Raw genomic sequence first — 26,872 nt, forward strand, 5'->3', positions numbered from 1 at the left:
CAGTATTAAGTCTATAACGTGTCCCTGCGTGACTCACCACTATTCCAGTCGGAATATCCCATCTAAATGGCATCTGCCTCTTTTTAAATTCATCTGCTAAAAAAGCAAACTCTTTTCTTCTTCTTAGAATTTTGGATGGGATCTCCTTTAAAATTATTACATCTTGTGCAGCAATCTGAAATCTCTTGTTATAAAAAGCTTGTATGATTTCGTTGCGTAAAGATCTTTTCCCAAAGTAAATTACCACATCTCTTGGCAAATTTCTCTGTTTTGCCACCCAAGAATTAACTCTAAATATTTTTTCAATTTCTCCAAGTATTTCCTTCTTTTCTCTATCCAAAATCACAGCAAAGTCATTTGCCACCATCTCTCTCAAGTTTTCCTGCATATTCTCCCTCAAGCCTCTGATTCTTAAAGCAAATTTCATCTCTCTGTATTGAGACATAACAATTTCATCTTGGGAAATTTCCATCTTTTTTTCCATTCCTTCAAATTTTTCCTCCAATAAATCCACTTTATCTTCTACTTCTTCAACACGAGAGTCCAACTTTACAACAACAGAAGCAAGTCCTATATCTTGCCTCAGAATATTATTATTCTCTACTAAAATCTCCTTCACTTCTCCTCTAATTTGAGATATAACATTTCCCATAACATCTTGCAAGTCTTTTACCATAATTGGTTGTATAGGAGGAGAAGGTGGTGGTGATCTAGATTTAGGTTGTTGCACTGGAAGAATCGCCGGAGAAGAAGCCACCTTAGGTACTGTGGAAGTTACTTGACGCTTTGAAGCCATTTTAAAAGAAAAAAATATATTTCTTCTTTCCTCCTTCTTAAAAAAAAAAAATACAAAGAAGTCCCAAGAAAAAATGTAAAAAATAACCAAACAAAAGAGAGGGAAAAATGAAAAAAAAAGTAACAAAGTAACCAAAACCCGTTCCGTTTCCTTTCAAGCACTCAAAGAAAAAAAGCCTCGCGTCACCATTTTACTTTCCCTCTCAACAAAACAAACAAAAAGAAAAATAAAAGTAATCCTTTACAATTAAAATCCAAATAAATCCAAAAAATAAAATTCCCCGATCAGCTCTGTCCGCTTTTTTAAAAATAACTCACCAGTTCTCTTTAATCGCAGAGGTGGGAGCGACGTCTTGCTTTGTCCCGAACAACAAGGAACAAAGGCAACTGAGAAGCGGAGATACCCTGAACTCCGTGAAAGCACTCTTTTCACCCCCCAAAAAAACCCTTCTTGGGGGTTTCAGAGGCTCTACCACTATTCAGGGTAAAACTCCCCTCCTTCCTTTAGCCCAGGAAGGAGGTATTAAACCACAGAACAGCTGATGTCTGCTGTCCTCGGCGGTTTTAATGCTATCTCAGAAGGACGGCTATGAAATAGCCGCCATCGGCATCGCGACACCACCGGAAGTCCTCGTTATCCGGATATCTATTGTGTAGTGGAAGAGGAAACAAATGAGATTGATGATAAAATGAGGGATGTGAGAGATTAAGAATTAGAATTGATAATTTGTTGTTTTAAAGTTAAACTATGGTTATTGTAAACTGATAAAGTTAAAAAACAGGTTTAACAGTAATAGAAACTTAAAATAGAAATGGAATATTTTAAATGTATTAAGTTATTCGAGGGAAATAGAGGGAGGATAGTGAAATGTATTGAGTTGTTTATATATGTCTTTACTTTTGAATGTATGACCACCCAAACACCACGGTGGGCCTTGAGTACTTTTCTTAAGAATTTAAAAAACCAATAAAAAGTGTTAAAAAAAAGAGGTCGCTTGGGAGGATTCCGAAGAGGAGCCAGAGATGGAGGTAGACAGGCTTCAGCAGCAGGCAGGAAGAAGGCCTCAGGAAGGTAGACAGCAGACAACCTCAGTCCCTTGGTGTTTCAGGTGTGGAGGTCGCCACAAGCGCTCTGACTGACGGTTCCGTTCTACTATCTGCCAGGCATGTGGCAGGCAAGGCCACATTGCCTCCATCTGTTTGGGTCGCCAGAAGGAACGGTCTCCAGAAGAATTGCCTCTGAAAGGTACCAAGGTCCCCAGCCAAAACAGGGCCGTTTTCAAAACTGGGGTTCACAGGCCACTTAAAAAGAAGCTTCACATTGACATGAAGTTGCAAGGGGTTCCCTTGTCGATGGAGTTGGAAACAGGGTGAGCTCTATTGATCATTTCCTTAGACACCTTTAATAAGGTTTGCAGCAGAAGTGGCCTACGAGTTAAACTCAGGCCTTCAAATTTAATCCTTACTGACTTCCAGAATTCCAGAGTCAGCGTGAAGGGGGAGGCCATGTTCAAGGTGCAGCGTAAGAGTTTTGAAGGGCTGCTAGATGTGGTGGTAGTTGGGGGTGATCGTACAAGTCTTATTGGACTCTATTGGTTCAAGACCCTTGGGATTCAAGTGACTGGACTTCACAATCTGCAAATGTCAGGTCTTGCAGAAGTTTGCAAGGAGTTTGCTGATGTGTTCAGTTCAGAGCTTGGCTCATACAAGGGGCCTCTTGTTGCTTTACATTTATTTATTTATTTAATTGATTTATATGCCGCCCAATCCCAAAGGACTCAGGGCGGCGTACAAAATTAAAACAATCATCGAGAATAAAACAATAAAATAATTCAATCATACCGCAAGTCTGATCATGTCCTGCCCCCCCCCCCGGGGACATCAGCCCCAGGCCTGCCGGAACAGGAGAGTTTTAACGGCTTTCTAAAGGTCGGCAGGGTGGGAGTTGTTTGAACCTCGGGGGGAAGTTGATTCCACCAGGTCGGAGCCACCACAGAAAAGGCCCTCCCCCGAGGGCCCGCCAGCCGACATTGTCTGGCCGACAGGCCCGGAGGAGGCCCAATCTATGGGACCTCACCGGTCTCTGAGAACTGTGCGGCAGTATGCGGTTCTGTAAGTAACCTGGCCCTATGCCATGAAGGGCTTTAAAGGTGATAACCAACACTTTGAATTGCGTCTGGAGACCCACAGGAAGCCAGTGCAGCTCGCGGAGGATAGGTGACACGTGGGCGTACCTTGGCGCACCCACATTCGCTCTCACGGCTGCATTCTGAACCAACTGCAGCCTCCGAACACTCTTCAAGGGTAGCCCCATGTAGAGCGCATTACAGTAATCCAGTCTTGAGGTGACGAGGGCATGAGTGACTGTGAGTAAAGCCTCTCGGTCCACATAAGGCCGCAACTGGTGCACCAGGCGAACCTAGGCAAAGGTCCCCCTGGCCACAGCTGATAGATGTTGTTCCAAATTTAGCTGTGAGTCCAGGAGGACACCCAAGTTGCATGCCTGCACTGAGGGAGGTAAATTTGCCCCCCCCCCCAGGACTAATGATGAACCATCCAGTTGACCTTTGAGAGGCAAGACCCAGAGCCACTCAATCTTGTCAGGGTTGAGTCTAAGCCTGTTCACCCCCATCCAGACCCTCACATCTTCCAGGCATCGGCACATCACATCGACTGCTTCACTGAAAGGACACGGGGTGGAGATATATAATTGGGTATCATCCACGTACTGATGATACCTCACCCTGTGTCACCGAATGATCTCACCCAGCGGTTTCATGTAGATGTTAAAAAGGAGGGGGGACAGGACCGAGCCCTGAGGCACCCCATGGTCGAGGCGCCTAGGGGTCGATCTCTGTCCGCCCTCCAACACCGATTGCGACCTGTCAGAGAGGTAGGAGGAGAACCACCGCAATACGGTGCCGTCCACCCCCACCTCTCCGAGACGATGCAAAAGGATACCATGGTCGATGGTATCAAAAGCCGCTGAGAGGTCAAGAAGCACCAGGATAGAGGAGTGACCCCTATCCCAGGCTCGCCAGAGGTCATCGGTCAGTGCGACCAAAGCAGTCTCAGTGCTGTAGCCGGGCCTGAAACCAGATTGAAAAGGGTCCAGATAATTAGTTTCATCAAAGGATCACAAGAGTTGGGACGCCACCACCTTCTCTACAACCTTCCCCACAAAGGGGAGGTTGGAGACGGGACGAAAGTTTTTCAAAACAGCTGGGTCAAGGGAAGGCTTCTTGAGGAGGGGCCTCACCACCGCTTCCTTTAAAGGTTGCGGGAAAGACCCCTCCATCAAGGAGGCATTGATTATTGCCTGGAGCCAGCCTCGTGTCACCTCCCTACTGGCAGAAACCAACCAGGAGGGCACGGGTCCAATAAACAGGTGGCGGCATTCATTGCCCTCACAGCCTTGTCCACTTCATCAGGGGTCACAGGCTCAAACTCGCTCCAGATAACATGACTAAGACCAGCCCCCGGCAACTCGGCTGGCACTGCCCAGTCGGAGTCCAGGTCTCTCTAAATCTGAGCGATTTTGTCCGAGAGAAACTGAACAAACTCCTCAGCTCTCCCCTGCAAGGGTTCCTCCGCCTCCTCCACTTTAAGAAGGGAGCAGGTCACCCTAAACAGGGCAGCCAGGCGAGATTCTGCGGATGCAATAAGTGCGGAAAAGTGAACACACTTTGCCGCCCTTATCGCCACTAAATAAGTCCTAAGATAGGCTCTTAATAGTGATCGGTCAGATTCAGAGTTACTGGCCCTCCAACGTCACTCTAGACGTCTCTTGTGGCGTTTCATCTCCCGGAGTTCCTCAGTAAACCAAGGGGCCCTCTGGGGACCACCACCACAGAGAGGTTGCAAAGGCACAATTCGATCCAGGGCCCCGGACGCCGCCTCATTCCAGGCCACAACCAGGGACCTGGACGAGTTGTGGACAAGGGAGTCAGGTATTTCCCCAAGCTCCTCCTGGAACCGATCTGGGTCCATTAGGTGCCTGGGGCGGAACCACCTAGTCGGCTCCCTCTCCCTGCGATGGGGGAGTGATGCTCTGAAGTCCAGCCTCAATAGGAAATGATCTGTCCATGACAAGGGTGAGATCTCTATTCCCCCTAATTCCAGATCATGTCTCCATTGCCCCGAGAGAAACACAAGGTCGAGTGTGTGACCACCCTATGAGTCGGATCCTGGATTACCTGGGTCAGGTCCATGGTTGCCATGGAAGCCATGAACTCCTGCGCCACCTCTGAGCGATCGCCGAGTGATGGTAGGTTAAAGTCCCCCAGTACCATAAGTCTGGGGAACTCCACCGCCAACCCGGCTACTGACTCCAGCAATGCAGGCAGGGCTGTTGCAATGCAGCTGGGAGGTAGGTACGTCAGCAGCAAGCCCAACTGAACCCATGAACCCAACTTCAATAGGAGGGACTCATACCCAACAACCTCCGGGGCAGGAATCCCACGAGGACTCAAGGACTTCCGAGCGATGACTGCCACTCCCCCACCCCTGCCCTGATGTCGAGGCTGATGAAGCACCACAAACCCGTCCGGACATATCTCCGAGAGGGAGACACCCCCCTCAGGGCCCAGCCAGGTTTCGGTTATATATGCCAGGTCCGCCCCGCTGTCCAATATTAAATCACGGACAAGGGGGGCTTTGTTGACAACGGACCTGGCATTAAGCAACAGCAGCTTACAACTAGGGCCCTGTACTCCCCTGTCAACAGTACTACAGGATGACCCTTTTGAGGGGCCAGAACAAGGAATCTCTCTAATATAGCGAGTCCTCGTTCCCCAAAGATGGCCTGCCCCTCGGCTCCCGCCATATCTGCCCATCCCAGTCATAACCGGGATGCTCCGACCTTCTCTCCTCCCCGGAGTACCCCCACCCTCACCAGCCTTCTCCCTTCCTGACTGGACTAGCTTTCCATACAGACCAAGCCCAAGGGTAAGTTCTGCCCCCCCTACTTTTGCTATTGCACTCAGCAGAGGGGGTACCAGGTTCCGCCCCCGACTCCACCATTCTCATACCCCAAACACTCAATACACATTCACACTCAATTTATATACATAAAAATAAAAATATTCACATTCATACGCCCTAAATACAATAATAAAATTTATACATAACAGGGCCAGCCATCACACCCATCAGGATCAAGCCCCGAAGGGTGCCTTTTGCTCTAAAGAACAAAATAGATGCAGAGCTGGACAAGCTGCTCCAGCAGGGCATCTTAGAACCTGTGGACTCTAGTCCATGGGAAACCCCTATAGTCAGACCACTGAAGGCCAATGGAGAAGTCCGAATTTGTGCGGACTATAAATGTACACTAAATAAGGCATTGCAGCAGCATGCCTACCTGGTGCCTGTGGTGAGCCACATTTTGGCCTCACTCAAAGGGGGGTGGGGCAAATCTTTGCAACGCTTGATTTGGCTTAGGCCTATCAACAGCTACCTGTTGATGAGGCAACGGCTGAAGCCCAAACAATTCTGACGCACCGGAGAGCCTTTAAGGTAAAAAGGCTGCAGTTTGGGGTTAATGTGGCCCCTGGAATATTCCAGAGTGTGATGGAGCGAACACTCCGTGGTATTCCTGGGATCTGTCCCTACTTTGATGATGTCCTCATTGCTGGGGAGTCATCTGTGAACTTAGCTGAAAGGCTGAGGGCTGTCTTGCTGCGTTTCTACCAAGCAGGGCTGAAGCTGAAGCAAGACAAATGTAAGATTGAAGTTACCTCCACTGAATTTCTGGGGTTCCGTATTGATGCTGAAGGCATCCATCCTGCTGAATCCAAGCATAAAGCAATTCAGCAGGCCCCAAGTCACAAGTCCAAAAGCGAACTTCAGGCTTTTCTAGGACTATTAAACTTTTACCATGCATTTCTACCTCACAAGGCCACAGTGGCTGTTACACTGGCTCTTGGATAAACAGGCTCCTTGGCAGTGGACACAAGTCCATGAAAAGTGTTTTTCAGAGGTCAAGGCCTTGCTTTCCTCAAATGCTGTGTTAGCTCATTTCAATGAGAAATTGCCTGTATGCATAGCTTTGATGCATCCCCTTATGGGGTTGGGGCTATGCTGAGCCACCTCAAGGCTGATGGGACACAAGTCCTTGTGGCCTACTACTCCAGAACTCTCTCATCTGCAGAGTGTAATTATGCGCAGATTGACAGAGAAGCCTTGGCAATAATGGCTGGCATAAAGAAATTCCATGATTTCTTACATGGCCATTTCACATCTACACAGACCATAAGCCTCTGCTGGGTTTGTTTACAACAAACAAACAAACCCCTCATATAATATCCCCTAGAATGCTGAGATGGCCAATTTTCCTGTCAGCATATGACTATACTCTGGTCCACAAACCAGGTAAAGAAATGGGCCATGCAGATGGCCTAAACAGATTACCTCTACAGCAGGTAGAGGCAGATCCTGCTCCTGCTCTGCACATTCTCTCCATTCAGGAATTGCCTGAATCTCCCCTCAATGCTAGGGACGTGGCTGCAGAAACTGCCACTGATCACACGCTTACACGCGTGCTGACATGGGTGTTGTCAGGATGGCCTGACACATGTCCTGGTGCAGAATTCTAGAGTTTCTGGCAAAGAAAACACGAGCTTTCCACCTTCAAGGGGTGTATTCTATGGGGTAGAAGGTGGATTAATTTTGCAAGTCCTGTCTAATGTAAGGACCCACCCCACTTTGCATCTTAAGAAGACAGAACTCTTGGAATAATTCTTCCAACAGGCATCCTTTATTGAGAGAAAATGGTTGCAGGCATTCTGGACAGGACTTGGGGTCCAAGCTCTCCCATTCAAGGTTTTAAGGGGTTCCCCAGTAGCCCCACCCAATCACCCCTTCTTCCAGCAACAGTCTAAGGCATTACACTCCCACCCCCTTTTCCTTACTGCCGGCTGGATGGAGACTTCAGAGAGAACTACATGAAGGTAATAGCCCCATTGTTATGGTTAGTCCTTTTGGTGATATCCACATCCAGTTCTTTTGAAGTGTATCGAAGGAAGTCAGGGCCATAAAGCCCCTTTGTTCACCCCCTTCCCTTCATTGTATGACAGAATCCATAGAAGGCAGAAATGGTATTTTCTATAGTTGATAACTAGAGATGAAATATAATTGGATTCTGACACTCATTGAGGACTAGAGTTTTGCTCTCTCTGCATGAGGGAATAGTCTGGATGAAGGCGCTTGTGCGTAGCAATCTCTGGTGGCCTGGGCTCAATAAAGAGATCGAGACCCAGATTCATGGGTGCCAAGTGTGACAACAGTCAAGGCCTGAAATGCCCCAGGCCCCTGTACATAGGTAGGAGGAGACATATACTCCATGGTCAAGGGTACACATCGACTATGCTGGACCCTTTCAGGGGCAATTCTTCCTTCTCCTCATGGACAGCCATTCCAAATGGCTAGAGGTTGTTCCTGTCTCCTCCACTACTACTACTAGGACCATCCAGGTGCTGAGAGGAATCTTTCCCTCACATGGTCTTCCAGATGTCCTTGTCTCCGACAACGGATCCCAATTCACGTCTTCTGAGTTTCAGGCTTTTCTTCAAGCCAACATGATCTGGCATGCCACATCTGCACCATTCCATCCAGCTTCCAACGGCCAGGCTGAGCGTATGGTGCGTACTACCAAAGATGCTTTAAAGAGAATCACTCACGGCAACTGGCATCACAGGTTAGCTGACTTTCTTCTTTGCCACCACACCACACTTTGTACTGCCACTGGGAAGAGCCCAGCTGAACTCCGCTGGGGTTGCAGACTCATTACTAAACTGGACAGGTTGCACCCAGACTGGGTGGCTTCACAGGTGTCACAGCCGCGGGCACCTAGAAGACTACAGGTGGGCGATCAGGTCTAGGCAAGGAACCTGGACATCTCTGGGTGACTGCAGTGGTATGCAAGGTCTCTGGGCCACTGTCATGTGAAGTGGCCTTGGACGATGGTCCTGTGTTAAGGCGGCACATTGATCAACTACACTGGAGGCTTCCCAGCAAAACTTCTGCTCCTGGCTCTGCTCTCAGGGGGGAGGAAGACCACGATTACGATCGTGGACCACAGTCTCCCCATGAAAGTGGGGATACACTGGCTCCAGAAGGGGGTTCTGCTTACGAGGCGGCTCCTGTCTCGGGCACTGGGTCTATGGATTTGGCCAGCCAACCGGCACTACAGGCTTCTCCATCTGCTGGTCTTGGGCTCACAGGACAGTGCTCCCAAGAGGGGTCCATTATGGACTCAGGGAATTCCACCCCATCAAGCAACTCTGGTCTGGGGTTACAGGCTCTGGCCAGTCAGTGCAATGGAGGGTCGCTGAATTCAAGGGGGCATCTACGTCATGGTCTGCCAAGCCTGGAAGGCGAGCTCACAGGCCAGGCGCCCACAACATCTCTAAGAAGATCAGAGCGAGCAAGGGGTCCCCCCAAGCATGTACAAGACTATGTAAGGTTATTGTCAATTCCAGGACAGGCCTAATTGTCTTGTGAAAAAATAGAATGTATGTAAGGGAGGCTTAATAGTTCTTTTGAACTAAGGGCACATTCAGAGTTGGGGTGTTTTGTTGATAGTATTAAACAATATGTGGTATTCGTGTAAATATGAGAAATGTCATGACTGGGTCTGCCTGCATGCAGGCATCACTGTGTTAGAAATAACAACATGATTAATTGAACACATGTATATGCATGCTGATATGAAAACAGTATGTATTCACTTATTGTTTTATCCAAGGGGGGAGGTGTTATGTCCTGGGCCTGCTAAATGACTCAGCAGGCTCAGGAGGTTGCAGAAGGCCCGGACAGACCATGTGGTTGCCTGGGACCAGACAGGCTGTCTCCAGCCTTGTGAGCATGTGCAAGGTGGGAGACTAGCCTTGCACTGATAGGCTGATGCTATCCCTGCAAAAAGGGAGTATAAAAGGGCCAGCACCATTGTTTGTGATCTCAATAAAGAAGTTGTGTTTTGTTATCCTGCCTTGCGTCGATGTCTCTGATTCTAAAACAGAACATCAGAATTTCATTTTTAACATGTGCCAGTGTGTTTACATAAAAGTGACAATAAAGGTTATCCTATCTTATCTTAGGATAAGAACTCAGTTTGAGATCTTATCTTCTTGTTTAACATAACAACATAGTAAAATGTAATTCCCATTCCTTCAAACATGGTTTATGAAAGCAAAAATTCATTACATTTTACACCGCTAACTCACCACGCTCTGAAATAAGATATGACCAGGGTCTTCTTCACACTTTAGTGAAGCAGGCTTTGCTTTCTTAGTAGTGATAAGATTTGGGCGTAGAAAGATTTCCAAAACAGGAGAGTTAACTTATTCAATAGGGAAGTGAAACAGACAATTTTGTCACCCCCTGAATTCTGACTCCAGGAACCTAGCTATTTAAAGCAGGGACTTGCTGCTGGAACTATAGAAGCTCCTTAGTGTCAGACCCAGCGTACCACCCACCCCCCGGTAGCCCCGTTACCAGCCCATGCAATGACAGAAAGTCCACACAGCGTAAGTGAGGGCCCAACAGCAGATCTGGTAGCTCCGTGTTCCACGCCGCCATTGCAACCACTGAGATGGCCAACTGGAATTCCTAGAGTGGCAGCAGCAGATCTGGTAGCTCCGTGGTCCGCGCCGCCATTGCAACCACTGAGATGGCCAACCAGAATTCCTAGAGTGGCAGCTGAGGAGCCCATGTGACAGCTATCATCAGAGGAAAATGCCCGGATGGCTAGGAACTAACGGCATGAACGGAACGTGGCGAATGGAGGGGATGCTGCTTCGTAATGCCTTCTATTGGACTTCCCAGTGTCGCTGGGTCTGCCATCAATGGACATTGGGGCAGAGGGCTGGACAGTAAAGTGGAGCATTGTGGGTTTTGTTAATTTTGCTTCTATGTGTGGGGCGTAGACTGGGGCGGTAGAGTGCAGCACCGGTAATTGATTGATTGGTGGGGCGTGGGTTACCACATGGGATTGGGCGAGGCATGGGTGGAGTATGATCACGGGTGGTAATTGGGGTGTGTGATTTGGGCGTGGTAGTTGGTTGTATTTAAGGCACTGGAAGAAGGCTACTTCCAGTGCTAACTTTAATTCAACACAGTGCATTAAACTTGTTGATTGTTCAACATTCCTGTTTCCTGGCTTTTGTGAAGCACTACCAGGACATTCTTACAGTAAGTTAGCACTCACCCTGAAGCCACCGAACTAACGAACGGTATGGTGGAGGGGACACAGGGGGTGGTTCTCGTGGAGGACCCTTCAGAACCAATCGACCAATTGGACATCCCGGCAGTGGTGGATACAGGGGAGGTTCAGCAGGTTGTCCGTCCAAAAGAAAGACCACAGGCCTCTGAGCTTATGGAGGCTGGAGTGAAACAACAGGGGACTACAGCCTCGTGTGGAGAATGGTGGTTAAGCCCTGCGCTCCGAAACCCTGAGGGAAGTAGACGCCAAGCAGTTGGACTTGGCCTGAGTGGCTGGAGAGAGCGGTGTGTGACTGGAGACGAAGATGAGGAGTGGAGCTACTCAATGGCTCCAGGACAATACACTTTGGAGGTCTTAAGGGACCAGTTTGGAGAACAGGGTTATCTTGCTCCTCCTCTCCCCTCCCAGTCTAGAGTTACCCCAGGGTTGAGGTTACCATCTGAGTCTTCTCGCTTCCAACTGGCAAGTCCAAAGCTAAAGTTAACACCAAGTAGTCATCGTTCCCTGCAGGACCCTATGGTGGGACAGGGTGCAACTGAGTGGTCTCAGTACAGACAGGAAACGCGGAGGGGTGGGGCTCTGACTAGGCAAGGGGCAGGAGATCATTCTTCGATGCTTCCAGGCGGCATCTCGTATGGAGGTCAGGTGCCAGCCCCATGGCCCCAGGCTGTACTGTGGAATCCACCTCCCATATCACTTACCTTTGATGGTGATCCAGATTGCCTGGCTGTGTTTTTGAGTCATGTTCTCAGCCATTTGGATCGATTCACCACCTTGTATCCATCTAATTGGGCAATGGTAGTTGCTGTTACAGCCAGTTTGCAGGGAGAAGCAGCGGCCTGGGCTGCTGATCTATATAGCGATCATGCTAGGGAGCTGGCTGATATAGGCCTATTTCTAGATGCCCTAAAGACCAGGTTTGAAGATCTGGCTTGAATACAAAGAGCAGAGGCATAGCTGTCGGGGTTACGACAGCAAGGTAGACCAGTGCAGGAATATATACGTGAATTTCAGAAAATAGCAGGGAGACTCAGGTCATGGCCAGATCGTCTATTAGTCCACCGCTTTCGGGCCAGGCTGGATACTGAATTACACCGTGCATGTGTCGTGCGGGGAATTGCAGGTCGTCTGCCAGAATGGTTCAAGGCGGCAGTAGAATTGGATGCTGGGTGAGAGAATTTCCTGAACTACGGGACGAACAGCCACAATCCCGTCGGAACCAGGAGCAACCGAGGGAGGCCAGTAGACAAACACCGTCAGCTAATGTGCGTCCTAAAGTCATATTCCGGTGTTTCCAATGCAACCGGCCGGGTCATCGAGCAGCTGAGTGTGCAGTTCCCATGCCACCTAGCACACCAACGGCCGTCAGAAAACCCGGAGTTACACTGAAGAAAGTTACGGAACGATCACGAGTCGCTCACCAGATAGGACAGACACCTTCCCAACAAGCCCCAGGGGATACTACTCCGGAACTGGAAGAATACGATGATGGAGGTCCAGTGAAAGATTCCATGGTGAGTGAGCCCATAGCTCCTTTTACAGTCCAGATAACATTAACAAGTCCAGTTACAGGGTGTTCAGGTCAATATCAGGCTCTGATTGACACAGGATGCACTCACTGTTTGATCAGTAGAGAGGTGGCACGGCAGATGCGTATTAGAGTGACTCGGTTAGTGTCTCCCATTCGGTTCGAGCAGGTAGACGGCTCCCTTTTGAGTGGGGTTCTGGCCACTCTGGTTACAGAACCAGTAAGGATGGAAATGGGTACCCACTGCGAAACCATCCGATTTATAGTGGTCCCGGCGATGTCTGAGGCAATCATCCTCAGTTTGGCATGGTTAGACAAATGGACCCCTACCATGTGGTGGGCCAATGGGTACCGTCATTTGCGGATTGCAGTGGGTCCCCAACCATCCGCCCCTCAGGGAGAAGTGCAGAGAAGATAGTGGAGGGAACCAGAATGGCATAGACGGAGAGTGACTATAACTTCCCAGCTGTGTACAGTGACCTCAAAGCTGTATTTAGTGAACAAGATTGCGATAGCTTACCACCTCATCGCCCAACGGATTGTGCGATTGAAATTGTCCCTGGGGCTAAATTACCAAAACCTAGAATGTATCCCTGGAATTGCAGGAATTGAGACGATATATAGACAAAATTTAGCGAGGGGTTTCATAGAGCCTGCACGGTCCCGGATAGCGGCACCGGTATTATTCCAGGAGAAGAAGGACGGGGGACTGCAGTTATGTGTAGACTTCCAGGGCCTCAAAGCCCTGTGCATAGAGCAGGTGTACCCCTTACCGCTTATGAAGGAGCTTCTTACTCATTTGGCTGCTGGAAAGATCTTCACGAAGTTAGACCTCCATGAAGCATATTATAGAGTAAGGGTAAAGAAGGGGGATGAGTGGAAGATGACGTTTAATTGTCCACTAGGCAGTTACCAATTTAAGGTGATGCCTTTCGGGTTACAAGGAGCCCCAGCTGTATTCACGCAGCTTATCAAGAATTTCTGCATGACCATCTATATCGTGGCATACTGGTATATCTAGATGATATACTTATTTACTCACAAACATTGGAGGAACATATTCAGTTAGTACGTAGTGTATTAACGAAACTGCTGGACGCTCAATTGTATTGTAAACTATCCAAATGTGAATTTCACAAGGAGCGCATCGATTATTTGGGGTTCTGGATTTCAGCGGCAGGTGTGGAAATGGATCCAGGTAAGGTATGGAGTGTTTTGGAATGGCAAGCTCCAAGAACCCGCCGCCAACTACAAAGGTTCTTGGGATTTGCTAATTTCTACAGGCAATTTATCCCCTCCTTTGCCACTGTGGTGTTGCCTTTAACTCAGTTATTGCGTACCAGAAATTCAGCAGCAAAACCCCGGCCTGGACAATCTTTGAACTGGACAGCTGAGTGTCAACGGGCATTTGAATCTTTAAAAACGTTGTTCGCACAAGAACCTGTACTATTATATGCTGACCCGGAACACCCGTTCATGGTACAGGCCGATGCTAGCGACGTGGCTGTGGGGGCAGTTTTGCTCCAACGAAACCGCCAGGGCAATTTACAACCATGTGCCTACACTTCCAAGAAGCTAACAGATACGGAGAGGAGATGGGCTGTGTGGGAAAAGGAGGCATCTGCGGTAAATTGGGCCTTATCCACCTGGCGCCATTTATTGGAGGGGGCACAACATCCCTTTGAAGTGTGGACAGACCACCAGAATCTAGCAGTTCTACAAACGCCTAGGCGGTTGTCTCCTAAACATGTGCATTGGGCACAATATTTCCAATGTTTCCAATTCCAACTGAAAGTTGTTCCAGGGGGGAGAAACTTCCTAGCGGATGCCCTCTCTCGCCTACCACAATATGACAGTAAGAGGGAGGAGGTGGTCCAGGCCATTATGCCCCCCTATAGCGTCGGAGATCTGCCCATAGATTCCTGTGCGAAAACGACATCGTTTGAGGATGAGGTGAAAACAGCTTTATTACAAGATCCTTGGTTGTTAAATAATCCCGGATTACTTACACACCGAAATGGGTTAGCATGGTATGGCAATAGACTCTATATTCCCCAGGGATTACGAGATCGCGTATATCACCGTTGTCATGATTCTAAATTAGCCGGCCATTTCGGTTTCCTGAAGACGTTACACCTAGCCAGACATCAATTTTGGTGGCCTGGAATGAGGAAGGACGTGGAAACATATGTGAAGGGTTGTCACATCTGTGCACAATCAAAGGTAGTACCCAAAAGACCAATGGGGTTGTTACAACCAGTATCTGACCCAAATCAGCCATGGCAGGACATTGGAATGGATTTTATAGTTGACCTACCGGAGGTACGGGGTTACACCATTATATGGACAGTAGTTGACTTGTTTTCAAAACAAGCCCATTTCATACCCTGTAAGGGACTGCTGTCGGCAAGAAGACTGGCCAAAATGTTTTTAACCCATATTTATCATTTGCATGGGGCACCTCGTCAAATTATTTCAGACCGTGGTGTACAATTTATGGCTCAATTCTGGCATCAGTTCCTTCGATTCATTGGTACTGCTCAAGGTCTCAGTTCTGCATATCATCCCAGTACCAATGGGGCAGCGGAGCGGGTCAATGCTGCTGTCGAGTGATATCTGAGGAGCTACGTATCCTATCAACAGTCGAATTGGGTGGACTTGGTACCATTAGCGGAAGTCGCATATAATAACGCCGTGCATAAGAGCACCAGCCTTACACCATTCCAGGTGGTATATGGACGCGACTTTGTCCCGATGCCAGAGTGTGGGTCCCAGGAATCCCAGCCTCGTCACCCCAATGAATGGTTTAACCACGTAGGTGAGGTATGGGGTACAGTGAAAAAGGCCCTGGTAAAAGTAGAGCAAGCAGCTAAACACCAGGCGGATAAAATTCGTAGGTTACAGGTTCAGTTTAGGGTGGGGAGATCTAATATATTTATCAACTAAATATATAAAGTTGCAGGTGCCGTGCAAAAAACTAGCACCAAAGTACATCGGACCCTTCCGCATAGTCCAGATTATTAATCTGGTGACGGTGAAGCTTCATTTACCGAGTTTGCTTGGTAAAGTGCATCCAGTCTTTCACGTGAGCCTGTTGAAACCTGTAAGGGAGAAATCGCAAGAACAAATCCCAGGGCCCGTCACACCAGGTCGGTATGAAGTACAAGACATCCTGGATTCGCGGATGAAGGGAGGTAAACTTCATTATCTAATTCTATGGAAGGGATATCCCCTATCCGAGGCCTCCTGGGTGTGGAAGGGGAATGTATCTGCTCCCGACCTGATTCGTAGATACCATAGGAAATTTCCACGCAAGCCCAGGGAGGGGGCTGAATAGCCTTCATGTACATGGCAAATGGCTTTACTCATCTTAGTATGCTTTCTTCCAACCTGCAACCTGTGGTGAGGGGAGCCGAATGTCAGACCCAGCATACCACCCACCCCCCGGTAGCCCCGTTACCAGCCCGTGCAACGGCAGAAAATCCACACAGCATAAGAGAGGGCCCAACAGCAGATCTGGTAGCTCCATGTTCCGTGCCGCCATTGCAACCACTGAGATGGCCAACCGGAATTCCTAGAGCGGCAGCTGAGGAGCCCATGTGACCAGCTATCATCAGAGGAAAATGCCCGGATGGCTAGGAACTAACGGCACAAACGGAACGTGGTGAATGGAGGGGATGCTGCTTCGTAATGCCTTCTATTGGACTTCCCAGTGTCACTGGGTCTGCCATCAATGGACGTTGGGGCAGAGGGCTGGACAGTAAAGTGGAGCATTGTGGGTTTTGTTAATTTTGCTTCTATGTGTGGGGCGTAGACTGGGGCGGTAGAGTGCAGCACCGGTAATTGATTGATTGGTGGGGCGTGGGTTACCACATGGGATTGGGCGAGGCACGGGTGGAGTATGATCACGGGTGGTAATTGGGGTGTGTGATCTGGGTGTGGTAGTTGGTTGTATTTAAGGCACTGGAAGAAGGCTACTTCCAGTGCTAACTTTAATTCAACACAGTGCATTAAACTTGTTGATTGTTCAACATTCCTGTTTCCTGGCTTTTGTGAAGCACTACCAGGATGTTCTTACACTTAGAGCATCTTATAAGCCACAATATCAATGAGCTGATTGGACTTTCAACCAATTAAACCAGTGTTTCTCAACCTTGGCAACTTGAAGATGTGTGGATTTCAGTTCCCACAAGTCCCTGGCCAGCATGGTGAATTCTGGGAATTGAACTTCATACATCTTCAAGCTGCAAGACAAAGGCCATAATCTGAAAGCTTGTACAAGCAAAGCTGGAGACAGATCTTTAGTACTTTCTACTCAGTCTCTCCTAGGTAAATAAATAACTTTGGCTATAAAGGGGATTTAGAATTAAGTGGGATAAGAGAAATAAGTAATATAGTATTTTTGATAAGATACAATATGTAAAAATATTGGGATGATGAAAGTGAAAGAAAAGTTTGACCTTTAAAGACAAATTAAGTTTGAAAAGATTTTGGATTAAGGAATGATTGAAATACTGAGGGGAAATTAGGCTTAATAAGAATTTTGATGCTGTAGTTCTGACGCAATTTATTTTCATGTTTGGTGGACTTGTAAAAATATTAAGGCTTTTTGGATTATGATTTGGTGGAACATTCAAAAGATTTTTAAAAGGAAGATAAAGTTTACTCCTCAACTATTTTTTACTAGGGATTTTTGTGGATTTTGATATTAAAGAAACTATTTTAATGTTGAATTTAGTAATAGCAGCAAGGTTATAGGTAGGTCAATATTGGAAGAAAGATTCGTTGCCTACTATAGAAGAATGGACACTTAAGGTTTCTAATTTAGCAGAAATGGCTAAAATTTCTGCTTATTTAAAGGATCATACACAAGAAAGATATATTATGGTATGGAGTAGATGGATAGATTATATTCAGATTAAATATGGAACTAAAAATTTCCATTTATTTTATGATTAAATTTTAAATAATAATTATTATTAACAGCATTTTATAATGAAAATTATTTAGTTTATTTACTGTTATTATGGTACTTTATACCATAATAAGGGTTAAGTATGAACTTGGTTACTGTATAATTTGTTAAATTTAATTAGATTTTGTTTAATATGTTTGTAATAACCCTGTACTCGGCTCTGGGAAGTGGGGGGGGGGTAGGGGGTTGGGGGGTTGGGGGGGTAGGGGGGTTAATTTTTTTTGTTAATTGTTAATAAAACTTTTTCAATAAAAAAGAATTTTGAAAAAAAGGATATATAGTGATTCAATCAATTTTTATAAATAGAAGTGAAATATAAATTGATTAGAAAAGTTGTTATAGGTAGATGTTATGATAGATAAGTAGTATAGTATTTCTATAATATATGAAATATGAAAATACTGGGATGATATATTTAAATGGAAAATTTGGATATTTAGATGTTAATTATTGAGAAAATTATGATTGGTAAGAATTCTTTGAATATTATGGAGAAATTGAGCTTAAACAAGATTTATGAAAATAAGATATATGGTGAATCAATAAGACGACTTTTATAAAAACAACATAAGCTGATAAGAAAAAAATGCTATATATGGACGCTATTATTGTTGGTATAAATATAGAAGACAATTCCATATATTCCATTATATATGGAAAATATCAAATATCAAAAATTATATCTGTTTAATGCTGAAGAAGGAGAATACTATTGGGAGAAGAGAGGCTCAAGGAAATATATTATCAATTGATGGACATTTAGAAGCATTTGTGCCTATGCCCATGTAGGTAAACTACCTGTGAATATTAAGTGATTAATATTTGTGTGTGTGTGTATGCTTCTTTGTAAAAATAAAAGATGCCAGAACTCACACATGTCATACAATCCGCCTTGCCTATCCTACAAGGTTCCATCCAAAAAAGGTGCCAGAACTCTGTTCTGGGCATTCTATGACAAAAAAAGCCATCAACACACACACACTTGAGAAAGGGCATCAGAATTTCATTTTTAACGTGTGCCAGTGTGTTCAGATGAAAAGCTTATGAAAAGGATGGACATTTAGAAGCATTTCATCCAGAGTCTGATCTTTCTGTGCTGCATTGCTAAGCCAAATATATGGCCTCATGATGGGGAGAATAGGGGGCAGAAGGAGTGAAAGTGGGGAAGAGATTAATGAAAATGGAATTTACTCTATGGGAAGTTGATAATATTAGTATTTAGTTCACTAAAAACAGTTTGAGCCAACACTGATGGCAGTAAAATCCCTACATACCGGTTTTGATATTTGTTTCAGAAGCAATGACCCAGATATTGCACGCTGTATAATGCAGCAAATCTAACAGAAGGGGAGCTAGGTTAAATCCAACAGATTTATTTTACCAGTTTGGACAAAAATCAATGGCTATCTCGTATACCATTTTTTAAAGACCACCTTAACTCTGAAAACCCCTCCACAACTTTCTTCTCAATGCATCTTATATTAATTAATAAGTTATCTTCCTCTATTGAAGTCAGTTGCCAAATAAATAGAAACATGAAAGGAAGCTGACCATATTTGGGATTATATATTTTTATCTGGCTAGTTTTGCTGATATGAATACATGTATAAATTCATAATATCATTACAAATACAGCAATGGTCTTCCCCATTTGTACCAACTGGGCCTTCTTCGCCCACTCTCTACTTGTGTCCTGCTTGTACACCTACCGTTAATAATTACATGCAGATATCAGAACCCATATCTCTCTGATTTCATACTTCCCTTGCTCTCTTCCTCTCTCCCAAATTCCATTCTCTTCTCTCTCTGGGTTCTGCCATAGTCGTAGAGGGGAGGGGGGGAAGGGTTTATTGCCTTAGCTTTCTCTATCACTACAATGTAACACTTTGCTTTTCTGCATTCTTTCTCTATTGCTACAATGTAACACTTCACTTTCCTGCACTATTTCTCTCTGCACTTTTCTCCCTAAATTGTCAGCTAGCAAAGGGGGAGGAAGAAAGAATTACAACCTCCGGAATCTGGCTTATCTCTCCATTCTCAAAAGAAGGTGCAAAGAGTCATCTAAATATTGCTGCCATGACCAGAGCTGACCCGATGTTAACTCCCCTTTCCCACGATGGACTTAAAGCCTGGGGACTGGCCTGTTTGAACTGTCCAGATGAACTAAGGGGTGGGGTTTGTTTGGGGACACTTTAACCTATCAATCTGTATGGGAGCCACTCAGATCCTGTCTAGTATGCCTACTATCAGCTTCTCCTAATAAAAGTTCCTTTTGGAAGAGCTTGCTTCCATGAGTTCTGCTTTCTTGGGAGGAAGTATTGAAGTGGGTCCTGACATTAGACAGGATCTGCAATAGTGGTCAACCCAGAAGGATGGACCTTGCCGGGGGACTTTGCAAAATCTACCATGCCGGACATCGATGCAGAGAAGGAGGAAGCCGCCGTGAAGGAGGAGCCCTCCCTCTGGTTGGAACCCTGCCAGCTGTCCGGCTCCAAGACGTCCTACACCTCAGAGGAAGAAGTAGTGGAGATGCACAGCCCCAAACTTCACTGGTCCATGGGCGTAGGCAAGAATGATGAGTGGGAGAGAAAATTGAGAAAGGTGATACTGAGGCGAGGCAGCTACCAACTGGGATGGAAGCAAGAGATGGAGAGATCACTGCACCTCAGCGAAGATGAAGATGATCATGGGGAGCAGTCGAACTGGATCATGGAAAAGGCAATCGACCTGATGAAATCAACCTTCATCTCCCTCAAAGATGACAAGCCCGAACCCCGTGGCCACGGCGTTACCTTGGATCGTAGCAAAAGAGACACTGAGGGGGAGTCCAAAGTCAAAATGCCAGGAACGTCAGGCAGAGCAGCCGAGACTGCAGCCTTTGTAATGGCAGCTCCCTCTCCCTGCCACATAGTAGCTGCTGATCAGGATGGATGACACCACAGACAATGGGAAAAAACTTTGCCTGAAATACCCGAGGAGTACCAGGACCTCGCTGAAGTCTTCAGCGAGGAGCAGGCAGACGAGCTACCCCCCCCCCACCAACCCACAGACTATGTGATAGAAATCAAACTGGGAGCAAAGCTCCCAAAGCCTGGACTGTACTCTATGAGCCCCAAGGAGCTACAAGAGATGAACAAAAATGTAGATAAGAATTTGGAGAGGGGCTTCATTGAGCCAGCTTCCCCAAAGAAGGTAGCGGCCCCAGTCCTGTTCAAGGAAAAGAAGGATGGCACATTGCATATGTGCATGGACTATCACTCCTTGAACGCCATAAGCAAAAGCAACCTGTACCCTCTCCCCCTCATGAAAGACATGGTGTCCCACCTATCGAAGGGAAAAATCTTCACAAATCTGGACTTAAGGGAGGCCTATTATCACATTAGATTTAAGGAGGGGAACAAGTGGAAGACCGCATTCAACTGCCCTATGGGATGCTACCAATTTAAGGTCTTGCCGTTTGGGCTGCAGGGAGCCCCCGCGGTCTTCATGCAGTGGATCAATGAGGTACTGAAGGAGCACCTATACAAAGGGGTCCTCGTCTACCTGGACGACATCCTTATATTTACAGAGACTAAAGAGGAGCACATAAAATTAGTCAGAGCAGTTTTGAAAAAAGTGAGAGCAGCCAACTTCTATGCAAAATTGTCAAAGTGCGATTTTCATAAACAGAGAATTGACTACTTGGGCTACCACATATCAACTGAAGGCATAGAGATGGACCCCGAGAAGGTCCGGGTGGTGCTGGAGTGGGCGCCACTCCGCACGAGAAAGCAACTACAAAGCTTCCTGGGATTCGCTAATTTCTACCGTCAGTTCATCCCAGATAGCCCTGCCTATCACGAACTTATTAAAGAGAAAAGGGGGAGGCTCAGTAAAACCCAGTCAGCCACTAACCTGGACGATGGAATGTCAAGCCGCGTTCAAAAGATTAAAAAGACTTTTTTCGGCTGAACCGGTCCTAAAACACCCCAACCCAGATAAGCCATTCATAACCCAAGCTGATGCAAGTGATGTAGCAGTAGGAGCAGTATTGCTACAGGAAAACGACAAGGGGCAGCTGCAACCCTGTGCCTACATGTCCAGAAAACTCTCTGACATGGAGCAACATTGGGCGCTGTGGGAAAAGGAGGCGTACACTGTGAGGTGGGCCCTTCTCTCCTGGCAGCACTTCCTGGAAGGGAACAAAATCCCATTCCAGGTCTGGACAGACCATAAGAACTTGGAAGCCCTAAAAATGCCCAGAAAACTCACCCCCAAACAAGCCCAGTGGTCACAACACTTCCACCGGTTCACATTCAAAATCAAACACTTACTGGGGGGGAGGAATTTCCTGGCAGATGCCCTATCCCGCATGCCCCAGTACAATAGCTCCCGGACAACCATCCCCAAGCTGCTAATGCTGGAAGTGCAGCTGGCAGCACAAGTAACCACAAGAGCTCAGGCAAAACTAAAGCAGCCGATTGCCAGCCAAGCAGGGATCAAATTATGAAGGCTCTAGAAACCGATGAATGGTTCCAGAGCCACAAAAACTTATGCACTATCACTGACGGCTTGCCATGGGTGGGGGAGAAGCTGTACATGCCAAAAACCCAGAGGATTAGCATTTTGCTTTTTTTTTCTTCCAGAGCACTGTCTTGTGTTTTGGAGAGGTTGGTCTCCTCAGCATGCCATTTTTTTTTTAGGAGACTTGACTTAGGTCATAGCTGAAATCTCTAGAGCATGATTTGAATGCTGTTCCAGAACCTTTCAGTTGGAGAAGCATCTCAATGTAGAGCTGGTTAAGTAATGCTGGGCTCCTACCTAATGCTTATCACTTTCCCCTTGTCAATTTGTCTGCTGTGGGTATAGAGTTGCCATTGCTAGCAAAACTTCCACACTGAAACTCCACATGGATGTGCATATTTTCCTGACCTGTTTCAGGTGTGCTTTGACTACATCCTATGGGAAGTCCTCTAGGAGACTTGCCGTGAGACTGGGCAGACCCATCCAGGAAACCAGTGCTGGTATTTTTAGCAGCAGCCACACCATGAAATATCCATCTAGGAATCTCTTATTACAGATTCCAAAAAAGACTGGTTATTTGCTAGAAAACAAGTAATGTTCTAATTGGCAGACCAACCTCTCTCTCTCTTGAGGTTTGTGTAATGTGATTGTCATTGGCTTAGCCTTAGAATTTAAAGCAGCCATTCTGATGTACAAATCAGAACTCATCTGATGGGCCAGCTGTGGATTGCATGTCACACACCCTTTCAACGCAGCAGACTGTTTTCTCTTTAGCAGCAGATTGGAAGATATTGGTAGAAAACAAATTTGTAGCTGGCTTTTCCCCCCTTTTCTTCTGATCTCATAAATATTGCACCAGAGCTCCTGCCGATAAACTATCTTTTTGAACCTCTTTGGAGTTCTAATACAATGTTATTCTTGCCTTGTAAAAAATGACCATATTTTTAGCCATGATGTTAGAATCCAATTATATTTCATCTCTAGTTATCGACTATGGAAAACCCATTTTTGCCCTCTCTGGATTCTGTCATACTACGAAGGGGAAGGGAGATGAGCCAAGGGGTTTTATGGCCCTCAATTCCTTCAGTACAACTTCAAAAGGGACTGAATGTGGATATCACCAAAAGGACTAATCCTAACAATAGGGCCCATCAGCTTTCATCTACTCCTCTCTGAAGTCTCCCTTCTGCCGGCTGTGAGGAAAAAGGGGGTGGAAATGTAAAGCCTGGGATTGTCGCTGGAAGGATGGTGGGGTGGGGCTGCTTGGGACCACTTAAAACCTTGAATAGGAGGTTTTGGGCCCCAGGTCCTGTCTAGAATGCCTGCATCATCTTCTCTTAATAAAGATGCCTGTTGGAAGAAATATTCCAAGAGATCTGTCTGTCAATGCTGCAAATACTGTATATTCTTGCTTTGACAATATGCAAACTGTTTGGCATTTATTGGGTTAATACTTAGCTTAGACTGGGCGGGGGAAAAAGCCCGGGAAAGAAAGAGGAAGTAAACTTTTGACCTTCTCACTAATTGGATAATGTGACCTGTGACTGCATGAGAAGGGAGGGGTTGAGCAAGGAAAGCTTGATGCCAGCGACAGGAAGTTCAGATTCTGGCATAACCAGTCCATCATGGTGACCGACAAAACTGTAGCTGCAAATAAAGACTTTAGGAAACAAGCCTGAAAGTTCTTTGAAGTGCTTCATTAGTCAGAACATGTGACATCATGCCAGAATCCAACACTCTTTTCAAACGATCTACGTCCCGATCTATCAACAGTTGCCTCTATGCCTGAGAGGAGCTGGCAAAGTTTTGGAGGATATCTCATTATGGAGAAAGAAATATTGCCTGAAACCAGCCCCGTAGCTGCAACAGTTTCCCCGGGGGGGGGGGGGGAAGCGACAGCCAGCAAGCTGGGGGAGAGAGAAATTTGGCAGATTTCCCAGCTGAGAGCGAAGACTTCAAAAGCAGCATGGACAGATAACACAGTTATGAGTGAGTCATTGGAAAGATTTCAAAACTTAGAAATGAGAAACAGAAAACCGTCCCTACAAAGTGAAACCTTCATCCCTAAGAGAGAGAATCCCAGTCTGAATCCTCTGCAGCAAAGGGGAAATTGGGTTCCCCAGCAAATGGCTAATCCATGTCCTCTGAACGTACCACAGCCAATAGAGGCCTTGCAATGTCTTGGGGTGGTACAGAAGCCAGGAAATCAGCAGCTGGGGGGAGAAAAGCCACAGCAAGGAGGTTGGCCACAGCCCCCAAACGTGCAACCCCTGGGCATAAATCTGCAGCCAGGTTGGGGCCTACAGCGACTGGGGTGGCCACAAGAGCGATGGGGAGCCCAGCAGGAAGCCTGTCAGACCCTGCCTTTGCCGGCCAGAGACCCCAACCCTGAAGAGAGGGTGAGTTCCAGTCTGAGGCATCTGCAGCAATGGGTAGATGGGATTCCCCAGCAGATGAATGATCAGCAGCAGCAGAGGGCACCACCACCCCCTGCAGTCCAACAACAGAGAAGACCACTACAACCCCCACTTGCGCAGCCACCATTGGGAGGCCTACAGCAGCAGGGGGTACCATCCAACCCCGCTGGCCAGCAGCAGAGGGCCCACCAGCCATGGAACCAGCCCCAGTGGGGGCCACAGCAGCCTGTGTTTGCACCACCCTTCAATGCAACGTTCGATGGGGATCCAGAGAAGCTGATTTTTTTCCTCAACCAAGTGCGTTCTCATTTAAATCGCTGGGCCTATCTCTATCCGGAACCAGGGGCCATGGTTGACGTCATTGGGGCCAACCTGGAGGGAGAAGCATTTGAATGGCTGAACAATCTATATAGCGAGCAAGCCCTCGAACTGGAGGATCCCCATCTCTTTCTCTTAGGACTGAGAGAACGATTTGAAGACCCATCCATCGGCCTCAAAGCAGCAGGACAAATTCACAAAATAAAACAAGCAGGGAGGCCTGCCCTGGAGTACGTGCGAGAGTTCCGCAAGATGGCAGGTCGAATAGAGGGGTGGCCTGAGCAGTCCCTCATCCATCACTTCATAGAGGGATTAGATGATCACCTCTCCCAGGCTTGCATCTATCGAGAAGTACCTGATCGGCTGCAGGAGTGGTACCAGACGGCCGTGAAGCTGGATGTTAAGCTCTCTCGCTATAAAAAGCCTCCCCCACAGGAACCCGAACAGCAACCAGAGCTACCTGAACAGCAATCACCCCCACGAAAGCCTTCAACTGCTGCAAGGGCTGAGAGACCCAGGCCACCTGCACGCCCTTCCTTCGAGTGTTTCCGGTGTGGACAAGGAGGACACCGAGCGGCCATCTGTCTAGTCCCCTACCCTCGACTGCAGAGCAAGCCAGGACCGGCGATGCAAAAGAAACCTGCCCAGCGGCTAACAAGAGAAAAATCCAATCGACTCACGCAAGAACCAGTTGCCCAGGTTACACCTCACACACAGGAGAAAGCCAAGACTCCAGGTGGACCTGCCCCTGCTCTTCCCTTCTTTGATAGCGACGATGAAGGAGAAAATGACCCAATGGTGAGTCAACAAATCCTGCCTTTTTCACTGCCCACCAAACTTGTAATCCCTAAGTCTGGGGCACAAATAGACTTAAACGTACTAATTGATTCAGGATGTACCCGCTGCATTGTTAGTCTGGTGTTTGCCATGAAAATGGGCATAAGGGCAAAACAGCTTTCCAAACCGATGAGATTTGAGCAAGCCGATGGCTCCCTGATGGGAGGGACTCTTATTACACAATTAACTGAGCCTTTACGCCTAGAAATAGGTGCACACTGGGAGTTTATTCATTTCCTGGTGGCTCCAAAGATGACCGAGGCAGTGATCCTAGGACTAGCCTGGTTGGACAAATGGAAGCCGTTTATCTGGTGGGAGAAAGGAATGAGAATTGTGAGACTACCTATAGGGCCTGATCCCCCCATTGATTCAACAGATGTTACTGGGCATCTTAGGCCACCCAATGAGCGAGTGCACATGGCCGCCTCACTGACTCCAGGTGAACCAGTCGTCCCCAAAGAATACTTGGACCTGGCGGAGGTGTTCAGTGAAAAAGAATGTGATGCCCTACCCCCTCACAGACCCAATGACTGCTCCATCGAACTGGTGCCCGGAGCCAAACTTCCACGTCCGAGAATGTATGCTATGTCCCCCCTCAAAATGGAGGAGATGCAGCGATATGTGAACAAGAACCGAGCGAGGGGGTTTATTGAACGGGCCAAATCTTCCGTGGGAGCACCTGTGTTGTTCAAAGAGAAAAAAGATGGGTCTCTTCGTCTCTGCGTAGACTACAATGCTGTAAGTGTGGAAAATAAATACCCCCTCCCCCTCCTAAAGGATTTATTGACCCACCTGGCTAAGGGGAGTGTCTTCACTAAGTTAGACCTAAGAAAGGCATACTACCGGGTGAGAATAAAAGAGGGAGACGAGTGGAAAACTGCCTTCAACTGTCCTATGGGGAGCTATTAGTTCAAAGTCATGCCATTTGGACTACAGGGGGCCCCAGCTGTATTTATGCAGTTGATTAATGAGGTTCTACATGATCACTTGTACAAAGGGGTTTTGGTGTATCTTGATGATATCCTGATATACAGCACAAACATGAATGATCACATAAAGCTAGTGAGAGAAGTGTTAAAGAAACTATTGAATGCCAAGCGTTATGTCAAATTGTCAAAATGTGAATTTCACCGAACCCAATTAGACTATCTTGGCTACCGAATTTCCAATGAGGGTATTGAAATGGATCCAGCCATAATCGAATGGCAACCCCCAAGGACTCGCAAACAGCTCCAACGCTTTCTGGGTTTTGCCAACTTTTATCGTCAATTCATCCCTTC

At 46.9% G+C, this 26,872-nt stretch overlaps 1 protein-coding gene across 6 annotated transcripts in view; it reads right to left on the minus strand.

Moving 5' to 3' along the window:
* The window catches only part of LOC120300124 (snake venom serine proteinase 12-like), a 63,895-nt gene that overhangs the window by 19,750 nt on the left and 17,273 nt on the right, over positions 1-26,872 (minus strand). Inside the window, exons 6-7 of one of the 6 annotated variants that reach the window (XM_039325731.1) lie at positions 15,593-15,643; positions 14,492-14,703 (exon numbers count right to left, since the gene is read on the minus strand). The exons of 3 other annotated variants lie outside the window; for them this stretch is intronic. In XM_039325731.1, coding sequence (XP_039181665.1) covers positions 14,638-14,703; positions 15,593-15,643 — 117 coding nt within the window. In that variant the 3' untranslated portion in view covers positions 14,492-14,637. Of the gene's footprint in view, positions 1-14,491; positions 14,704-15,592; positions 15,644-22,996; positions 23,045-26,872 lie in introns of those variants that run through there. 2 more of the 6 variants (XM_039325733.1, XM_039325735.1) reach the window with 2 other exon arrangements.

The sequence above is a fragment of the Crotalus tigris genome, unplaced genomic scaffold (genome assembly GCF_016545835.1).
Source record: "Crotalus tigris isolate CLP2741 ecotype Arizona unplaced genomic scaffold, ASM1654583v1 scf7180000024338.4412243, whole genome shotgun sequence".
NCBI classification, from domain to species: domain Eukaryota; kingdom Metazoa; phylum Chordata; class Lepidosauria; order Squamata; family Viperidae; genus Crotalus; species Crotalus tigris.